Genomic DNA, 10,773 nt, shown 5'->3' with positions numbered 1-10,773 from the left:
TTTTTTTTAATCTTCCCAGTCGTTATCTGAAAGCTGAGAAGTAACACAGGAAGAGCAGATCAGTCATTAGGTCTCACATTAGAGGAAAGTACACAGAGTACAAACACATCCGAGCACGAACCACACAGAGCACACACACAATAACAGACCATTCACACCCAGGAATCCTGTTCTGCTGTGACCTATTTTCACTAAATGTGTACGTATTGTGCAATATTCAATTGTGTTTAATGATTTTCACTCTTTCAATTTCGACTTTATTTATATTTATTAGTTACATAGGGTGAATTAAGTGTGAATGGGACATAGATGTGAAACTACACAATCCATATAATACAAACAATCATGCAAATGGACCTATTCAGTATTACAGAAACTGACATTTTTGGGGGTATTTTGTTCCATATCCCAAGTGGTTAATTAAGTAAAGCATATAAAATGTGGGCACATCAGATTTTTTTTCTAATTGTTTTTATGTAAAAAAAAAATGAATACTTATCTTATACTAATCTTTTTATTTATTTTTATATTTTTAATGCAGACTAATCTCAACTGATCTTGACTTGCATCATCAAATAATAACTTATGTAAGTAACTTGTATTGAAGTGTTGGTGAAGACTTCTCACTGTTTACATCTCTGGTGTCACCAAAGTAAACTAGTTCCTACTCAAAGTTTATCCCTGTTTTGTTTATTATCCAGTTGATTGGAGCTTTTTTATCCTGGAACTCCAGTGTAAACAAGACCAAAACTCACCAGTGAAACCTTTAAGTTGGACTTTACTGCCTCAGGAAATTAAAATATAGCTAGATAAACTAGCTAGCTGGTGTTTTGAGAACAATACCTAAGCTATGCTAAGCTAGTTATCTAGTTGGTCTGAATACACTCTCGTTTAGATTAAGAAACCGCTTTAAATACGGCTATAGCTTCGTCTTCACACAATTACAGACCCTGATTATTTGTTTGGTTAGTTTGTTATATATCATAAGTGGTTAGATAAGAAATATCAGATTTCTAGTATCTACTTATTCTCTATAAAGGCTGACTTTTGAATGAAAATAATTTAATTATGATAATCACTTTGAATGATTTTCCCTTTATTAGAGAACCTGTTTGGGTATTTTGTTCCATATCATGGACGTATCAGATTTAAGCACATCAGACTTTTGCTAATTGCTGGTGTTTTTTGTGTTACTTTAGTAGTAGTAATGTACATTAACTTGTATTAACTTGTATTGTTGTGTTGGGGCAGACTACTCACTCTTTAAGTTACATCTCTGGTTTTAGCTAAAGCAATGTCCAGTTAGTTAAGCTAGCTAGTTAGCTAAACTACCAAAGTAAACAAGTCTCTAGCCAATGTTTATGGTTTATTATCTAACTTAGTTGTTTGTAGCTGTTCGTCTGTAAAACCAATTTATGCAAGACCTAACTCGCGGAGTTTAGCTAGAACTACGAAGCTTGTTAGGAATCTAGCCTAGCTGGTGTTTTGAGAACAATAGCTAAACTAAACTATGCTAAGCTACGCTAAGCTAACTAGTTAGCTAGCTTAGTTGGTTAGGTGAACTAAGTTAGATAAAGAAACCGCCTGTATTGTGGCGGTAGCCCCGTCCCCACATAGAAAGAGGAATTTGCGTAGGGGGGTTTACAAAACATTTGGGTCGCTAGAGCTTCGAAAACGCGTCGAAAGTTACGGTAACGGGAGTTTTTTAGCTAAAGCGTTGTCGTCACGAATACTTGAGGCTCAGCCTGACGTCAATCTCTATATTTGGAAGCGACGGAACAGCACTAAAGCTCTGCGGCGACTCCCGTTCCTCTGGCTTTCCATGACGCCCGCCAATCAGAGCTCGAGTACGCAGTGGGCGGGACATATCCGGCGCTTGCCATTGGCTGGCGCGCTGTCAATCCAGCTGGCGAGGAGGGGTTGACGTCAGTCTTTGTGTGGTGGCAGGATAAAGAGGCAGCTGGAGGCTGTTTACACACACAGAGAAACAGAGAGAGGAGCAGGGAAAGCTCAGAGGGAACAGGAGGAGAACAATATATTGCACTATTTCGATTTTTTTGGACGGTTTTTGTTGCTCCACTTGAGAAGAATGCTCGGATTCAACTTGCTGCTTTAATCTTTTAACCCGCCTTACGTCGAAGCAAGCGGAAACTGCAGGATTCCAGGGTTTCTGCCTTGTTTTTGTAGCTTTCTAGCTGAATACATTTGGGAACTTAAAGAAAAATGAACCACGGCTGCGGATCTAGAGCAGAAATGCTGGCCGAGGTCTCGGCTGCGGCCAGTTTCGTGTCCAGGCTGCTTCGTTCCAGGGGCTTTTTGAGTGAAAAACAGCTCCAAGTTTTCAGAGACTATCTACAGCAATCTTTATCCGGTAAACATCAAACTACATTCTGTTTATTTTGTTTGTGTGACTTTCAAAAACAAAAAAAAGAGAAGCTTTAAGCTCATTAAAGCTCACTAAAACACCGATGGCGAGTTGGAAGCATATGTTAGGCGGTTGGGCCAGACATGGCTTAGTTAATTACTTGGCTTATCTAATTTATCTAGCTGTTTTTTCAATCAAGTTAAACGCGTGTTTAACACGAGAAAACTGGATTTATATCAACTTAACTTGTTTTAAAACGATTTAAATGCTGGTTTAATCGAGTTTTTGCGCTGCAACAGGCATTGTTTTCTTTGTGTGGACGCTGTGAATGAATAGCCATGTTCGCTTTAGGCCTGGCGTTGTTTGTGACGTCGGCACGGGGAAAGAGAGGGAGGGGGAGGGGCGAATACAATCCATCCATCCGCTTGGGGTTAGCTGGCCTTTAGCTTAGTGTAAGCTAGGCTAAGCAACCCTTTTTTAGGTTTTATTTATTTATTTACAACTAGTTTAAATGAACAAACGATATACAAAACTAAAGTGTTTGATTTAATGTAATGTTTGTTTTATGTAATGTTGATGATTTTTACTAATGTTTGTCCCCTTCCTTCTTTTTTCACAGAGCACTACCAGCACCATTGGTTCCCTGACAGGCCACAGAAAGGTTCCGGCTACCGCTGCATCAGAATCAACCACGAGATGGACCCTCTCATAGGCAAGGCAGCTTGCCGAATTGGACTGACCAGTGCCCAACTCTTTTCCCTCCTTCCCCGTGAACTGACCCTATGGGTGGACCCATACGAAGTGTCCTACCGCATCGGTGAGGACGGGTCCATTTGCGTCCTCTACGAGGCCGAGGCAGAGCCCCCAGCATCCGCTCCCTCGCCATCGCCATACGACCACCAGTCGCTGAACTGCAAAAACCGCTTCATGATGGGAGGCCGAACAAGCCCACCCAAGAACTACCTGATGACCGTGTCCAGCTAAAAAAGCGAGGATGCAGAGTGGGGAGACGGGCTGGAAGCTGGGCTCACATCGACTGGCCTTCATCAGACTGGGGCTTTTGTTTTGTATTTTTATTCTTTTCTAGACATTTCACTTCTTCTCATTTTGAAGCCAAATCTTAAAGTTAAGTTCCAAAAGAAAGAAAAGAAAACTAAAGCACTGCCTATTGAGTGAGGTCCAAGTCATTTTGTTTTGGATATCTCTTTATATATTATATTAATGGTCCACATGAGTGGGTTCCTTGCACTGTTTAAGTCTGTATCTGTACTTGTATTACAATCTGGCAACACACTGTGACTGTTTTTAAGGTGTAAATGTAACCTCTCTCTCTCTCAACTGAAGCATGAATGCTGGTGCTGGCATTGTTGCGGTGCAATACAATACAAGTGTACGTGCTGCTCTCACAAGAATGTAAATGCAATCAGGACCTGGTGAGAGGTGCTAGCTTAGGTACTACACGCTTAAAATGTATTGCGCACAATGACGACCAACTGTTGATGTTTTGTAGGGACCTTGTATGAAGAATAACAATAGCAACACCCACAGCCCTCAGTTTCTGCTGCCTTAACGATGGTGTCGCCACCTCCTTAAAGCCGAACATACTGCCAAACGTCTTAAAAACTCTCTTATTGTGCAATACGCAGGGTGTTCCAAAAATACCGCTTTTGGTTCAAAGTCTCATTCCCTTCCCCCGTCATGAGTTGTTGCTGTAATGTCCTGGAAATGAGTTAAAAGCTGTGAGGTGATTGGTCGGTTGGTGTCGGCTCCGTGAGGCCTGTTCTCTTCGCCAGCGAGAGAGACGCACTAGTCTCCTGTAGCATTTCCTCACTCTCTCTCTCTCTTTATCTCTTTTTGAGCTGCTGAGCAGCTCTTTGTTTACTGTTTTAGACAGAGACAGTGTAGTTTGTAAGCTATTTGAAGCACAGTATGCTTTTAATGTACATTTTTTTTTTAAATGAACTTGTGCATATATAGAGAACTGTACAGTTTTGTGCGATTTTTATTACAATAAAAAAACTTTATGAATTGAGATCCTTCCTTCTCCTATTGTCTTGAGCTGTTGGGTATGCAATGATTTATTAACATTTAAATAAAATAGCTGCATTATTTAAATTTTGCCATGCTACTGGGTGTTTTAATATTATACTAAAGGGTATATTTTAGTAGTTTTAAAGATGTTCAACTATCCTTCAACTTAATGTCTATTAAATGCAAACTCTAACTGTAAATTCATTCTCTATTAAATGTAACCCTACACCCAATTTGAATCTTAGCATTTTAGGGCTAGATTTAAGGTTAAGGTTAGGTTTTGGGAATTGGATCTACAGCCAATCACATACATGCATTCAATTTAGGGACCATTTGAATAATAAAGGTTTACTGTTTTTGGTTAAAATACCTGTATAATGAATAATACCCAACACCATAAATCACTAAATCTTTCGTTGTCCATTACATTTATGTGCAAAGTTTGTGCCTAAAAAACAGCTTTGGAAAGGAAATGAGGCCACTTAAATGCTATAAATGGCTATTTTTTATTTGGAATTTGGGAGAAATGTTGTCTGTAGTTTATAGAATAAAACAGAAATGTTCATTTTACTCAAACATAAACCTATAAATAGCAAAATCATAGAAACTGAAGAGCCCTCTTAGTAGATTTAGTACCTTTCATGTCTAAAAAGAAAGAGTTTATTTACATATAAATAAAAGGAGATTAACCATTCCCAGTGTTCACTTGGAGGAAGATTAGTATTCTAAATTCCCATCTAATACCTAATTTGTGCCATTAATATTTTAAATAAAGTAAATTAGGTATTTTTCTATCATTTATTTGCTTGTTTAAATGGAGATTTGTAAGTAAAAACTGTATGCCATTGCAACGTCTGTGGAACTACTGCTTTTTTACAGCTTGTGAGAAGATACTGCTAATACCCGTCTGTCTTCTGATTGTCTTCCACACCCATTTGTGGTTGCACAGTTGTCTCACTCTGTGTGTGTGTGTGTGTAGTATCCTGTGTCGTGTTCTTTCCTGCTGATGCCCAGCAGGCAGAGCAACTTATCTTCACACACACAGGCCTGGGCATGTTCTACAGGCACACCTACAGCAGGAGGTGGGAGGCGTGTGTGTGTGGTTTGGGTGGGTAGATTTGTTGGTGGTTTGGGTTCTGCTGTTGCCCTGGCAGCCTGAACTTCTGAGAAAGGAGATTACGAAAGCGCTCACTCATAAAGCGGCTGCAGTAATGAAGGATTTAACAGTAGCTTTACACACAAACACTGAGGCCTGGTCTGATCTGAGGGGGAGTTTACTGACCTGTGCATGTTGTAGGTGTGAATGATAAATGAATAATAATCTAAATAATGCAAATTCAGAGAAACACAGTTATAATGCACAGAAAGTGAAATCATATCAAACACTGTCAAATATTTCTACTAAAAGAATGTATATATATTAAGTTATCAGATCAAAAGTTGGGACACACCTTAATTTCAGTTAAGTTCAATTTTCATTCATTTAAAATGTTTTGCATTGAAGATTAATAATAAACTCATCCAAACTGTAAAGAAAAACAAACAAAAAAAGCTTTACACATCTCTGCTGGATTTTCCCAGTCAGTTTTATGAGGTAGAGTCACCTGGAATCCAGGCCTTCAGTTAACAGCTGTGCTGAACTCATCAAGAGTTAATTACTTGAATTTAATGTTCTAGTCCATACTTATGGTAAGAACTACTCAAGTAAACTAAAGTAAATAAAATAATAAAATAATACTTTAAGAAATGAACTTAACCTGAAAGTATCCTCAAATGCAGTCAAAGAGACCATCAAAAAGTTATGATGAAACTGGCACTCAAGAGTTTCCTCTGTTGTACAGGAAAATAAGCACAATCAAGCAGCAATCAAGTTATTCTGATTCTTGTGTCCAAAAACAGTGACTTTTTTGCTTGATTTAGGTGTTTAGGAGAAATCTTACTAATAAAATTTTGCTTACCCCATTGGCAGAATTTTTCCTTTAATATACATATATTTGTCTTAATTTGCATATATTTTGTCTAGTTTTTGCCAATGGATTATTTGCAGTGAGATAAGTGTTTTTCATTGGACAGCGACGACATTTTCACAACCATGTTTTTTTTTTCTTTTCCTACTCCTGATTTTTAATCTGTTCATAATGTATATGTTTGTTTTATGTTAATCTGTAATTTTTGTTTTATCCTTGGTCTGTTTTATGTGCCGTGAAATGTTTTTCTGTTGGGGCCTCTCCATCAGGTCATATTTGTAAATGAGAACTGGTTCTCAAACATTTCACATGGTAAAATAAAGGTCCAATATATAAGGTTCAATATACTGAGAATGATATACTCTGATCGCTCCTATATATGGGGTATTGTTATTGTTATGAGGATCAGAGTAAAATCTGTCAATTATTTCTACTATAAGAATGTTTATATTAAGTTATCAGATCAAAAGTTAAGACACACTTTAATTTCAGTGTTTTTTCATTAATTTAAAATGTTTTGCATTATATTTATTCAGTAAACAAACAAACGAAAAAGCTTTGCACATCTCTGCTGATTTTCTCAGTCAGTTTTATGAGGTAGAGTCACCTGGAATTCAGGCTTTCAGTTAGCAGCTGTGCTGAATAAAATAATAAAAAAAATACTTTAAGAAGTGAACTGATTTACCTCTGATCGCTCCTATATCTGGGGTATTGTTATTGTTACGAGGATCAGAAGGACTCAGTGTGCGTATATATTATGTGTGTATATATCTGTGTGTGTGTGTGTGTGTGTGTGTGATAGCAGATGGCACAGGGGCGCTGAGCGTTACTATTCAGAGTCATTGCAGATATATACCCTACACACACACTAACAACACACACACACACTCCCCGGCTCTAACTAAGTTCCGCAGCTCCAGTATTTCCATAAGAAAGCCCAGTCTGAGGCCTGTGCCCACTGTGAATGGATGGGCGAGTGGATGGATAGATGGATAGATGGAGGGAGGGATGGAGTGTGAATGGAGGTAAATAGGCCCTGTCCTACTCTACTCTACTCACCGCATTGGGACACTGCCAGCCCCTTTACCCCCCCAGACACCCCCATGGCTGGGTCACTCGGCTTCACTGAGCCGCTTCTGTCAGGATCAGGGCGTCTGCTGGTGGAGAGACAATGAAGACCCCTCTAAACACCCCTCCAAAAAAACCCTCGGACACACCACCATCTGTCACTTACCTCCCCACACCACCTCCACCACCACTCCGCCTCTGCAGTGCCAGTTTCCTATTACTCTTACACACACACTTACACACACACACACACACAGAAGGGAGGCTCTTCACTGTGGATCATTTTCAGGTTTAAAGTAAACAAAACGGTTTTGTCTACGTGCCGCTTTCCCTGCCTGATATCTACTCCACCAGCTGCTGAGTAAAAAGTCCTTAAAGGGCACGTATCATAAAAAACTCACTTTTTGTGTGTATTTTGTATTTTCACTTGGGTCTAAACCGCTTTTGTAAATATTATAACACTATAAAAACACCTAAAAACAAAATGTGTTTTCTGTGAATCAGCTGAAACAGTTTGGTGTCAGGATTCATCATTTTACTTTACTGCAAAAATGTTATAATCGCACTACTGAACTTTTCACACTTTTGTTCATATTCCACTTCTGTAGATTATCATGTATATATATATATATATATATATACAGTACAGGCCTCTTTTTCAATGTGTTTTCTTCATTTTCATGACTATTTACATTGAAGATTCTCACGTTTTCTACCTAAGTAAGGTAATGAAGCAAGAACTACTCAACTAAGTAAAGAAGAGAAAGAGAAAATGAAGGTCAGCCAACCTGAAAAGTGCAGTCACTGTAAAGACCATCAAAAACAATACAAAGATGAAACTGGTACTCATCAGGAACGCCACAGAAAGTTCATAAGAGTTACCAGCCTCAGAACCTAAGTTAACAGCGCCCCAGATAAGAGCACCTAAAAGCTTCTTCACAGAGTATTTAGGTTTGTTTAACACTGTTTTTAAGTTACTACATGATTCATTATGTGTTCCTTCATAATCTGATAGATCACTTTATTATTCATTTACTATGTAGGAAAAAAATATATTGTTGCCATAAGTCCTTTTAGTGTCTTTAAGGCAAGTTCTTGCATTTTCCTGTTGAAAAAGTACACCGGAGTAAGTGTACATTCTGAGTGTAATTTATTTTTTGCTAATGAGTGTGAAAGGTGTGAACAATCGAAATTTGAAGGTACTTCAGCCTTGTTTTGACACCTGCCCTGTTTGGTGCTGAACTTTTCTTTAATTCAGATTGTTTTGCCAGGTGTGAACACTCTTTTAAGTTAAAGTTACCCCTGGATCAGTTTGCTGATGGAATTGTTTTTGTTTTTAAATTATTATTATTTTTAGGCCCTTAACTAGCGAGAATGCACAGTACAGGCCAAAAGGATGCACCTTCTCTTTTTCAATGCGTTTTCTTTATTTTCACTCTTTACATTGTAGATTGATGAATGAACACATATGGAGTTTTATGTACTTAACAAACAATTTAGGTAAAATAACTGAAAAAAACATGTTTTACATTCTAGTTTCTTCAAAAGATCCACCCTTTGCTCTGATTACTGCTTTACACACTCTTGGCACCATTCTCTCAATGAGCTTCAAGAGGTGGCCACCTGAAATGAAAAGTTTTCCAACAGTCTTGAAGGAAGGAAGGAGTTCCCAGAGGTGTTTATTAGCACTTGTTGGTAGTGTGATGTTTTGCAAAACTTTGCTACATCAAGACCTGAATGCTTAGCTAACACTGAAGGAACTATGGATCAGAATAGGTCGGCTAAAGTATAGTTGGGTCATGCATGTTTAAAAGACAGGCTCCTCTACGTCAATGAGGAGCGACAGTGTAAAAAAACACGTATTTTTTAAAAGTTTTTTCTGGCTGGTACACATTGTTTCTTGATTACATGTTTACCACTAGGTTTGTTGTGTCTTTTTAATTGATATATTAATTTTATATATACATTACTCCACTCATACAGATCTGACCGGCTCTGGGCCTTTGGAACAGGAACTCTGTGAAGAAACTGTGAAGCATGGTGGTGGAGGTGTGATAGAAGCTGTAAAGTAGGTTAATGTAAAAGTATTTTTAGCTTATTTATGTTGGTCAAACAGTATCTTTTAAACTAGGTAAGATATTCAGTGATAGTGTTTAGTGATAATTCTGTTGTTTTTTACATAGAATAAAGTAAAGTTCTAGTTCTAGTCTGGGGTGTGGAAAAGTGTGTGTGTGTGTGTGTGTTACTGTAGATGGAACATAGATAAGCTGTTGTTTGTGAGCAGACTGTCGCTGTGTTGACGTAGTTGGACATATGGGTTTGTGTGGGAGGGAGTGTGTGTGTTTATTGGGCCTTATTGCGAGTAATTGCACCATAAATCGGGTGTGAAAAGGTGTGTACCAGGACTGTGAACTGTAGTAACCTAGCCAGACTGGAACTATGAGTGTGTTTGTGTGTGTGTGTGTGTGTGTGTGTGTGTGTGTAGGTGTAGCCTTTATTGTCACATGGTGTTTTTAGATGGACAGCTTCATAAACGCTGCACACACTCCTCAGCGAGAGTGATAAAACCTCATTCCAGACCCTTTCAGAGATAGAGGCCTAAAATAAGACACACTTATCACCAGCCGGCCGAGAGCCAATCACCAGCCGGCTTCAGTTCAGAGCTAAAACACAGCTCTAATCACATTTACTCTAAGCATCTGATACTTATTTTACTTATTTATAGACATTATTTTAAGACTTTTGGTCTACTGGTAAAAAAGTGTTTAATTAAATAATACATTCAATAAGCAACATAATTTATTTATATTATAAATTACTTTCAGTAAATAAAATGACAAATATTTAAAGGAACAATGTCTACTAAATCAGCGATTCTCGACTGGTGGGTCAGGACACAAAACTTTTGGGCGGGTCACAGCTTTTAAAAAATAATAGATAAGAAAAAAAAAGGAAGGAAGGAGTTCCCAGAGGTGTTTATTAGCACTTGTTGCTCCTTCACTCTTCTTCACTCTGTGCTCCAGCTCACCCCAAACCATCTGGATTGGGTTCAGGTCCGGTGACTGTGGAGGTTCAGCTCATTTTTTATTAAGTACATAAAACTCCACATGTGTTCATTCATAGTTTTGATGCTTCAGTGAGAATCTACAATGTTAACAGTCATGAGAATAAAGAAAATTCATTGAATGAGAGGGTGTGTCCAAATTTCCCCCTCCACTGTACATTTGAACCCATGCATAAATAAACCAATATGATTATGAAACGAGTAAATGTTAAACGTTCCTATTTATGTTCAACCTGTTGTGTGTAAACTCAAAACTTTCTTATTAAAAATCATCATGT

The 10,773-nt window shown here is 38.2% G+C and overlaps 1 protein-coding gene across 1 annotated transcript; it reads left to right on the top strand.

The window, feature by feature from the left end:
- The first annotated feature begins 1,961 nt into the window (after positions 1 to 1,961).
- btg2 (B-cell translocation gene 2) lies at positions 1,962 to 4,397 on the top strand. The gene is made up of 2 exons (XM_007256718.3): positions 1,962 to 2,371; positions 2,985 to 4,397. Exons 1-2 carry the CDS (start codon positions 2,224 to 2,226, stop codon positions 3,347 to 3,349), a joined length of 513 nt encoding a protein of 170 aa, XP_007256780.1. The 5' UTR covers positions 1,962 to 2,223; the 3' UTR covers positions 3,350 to 4,397.
- The last annotated feature ends 6,376 nt before the right edge of the window (positions 4,398 to 10,773 follow it).

The sequence above is a fragment of the Astyanax mexicanus genome, chromosome 24 (assembly GCF_023375975.1).
Source record: "Astyanax mexicanus isolate ESR-SI-001 chromosome 24, AstMex3_surface, whole genome shotgun sequence".
NCBI classification, from domain to species: Eukaryota; Metazoa; Chordata; class Actinopteri; order Characiformes; family Acestrorhamphidae; genus Astyanax; species Astyanax mexicanus.
Note: the sequence above shows the minus strand (reverse complement) of the source record. Positions and strands in the feature narration are given on the sequence as shown.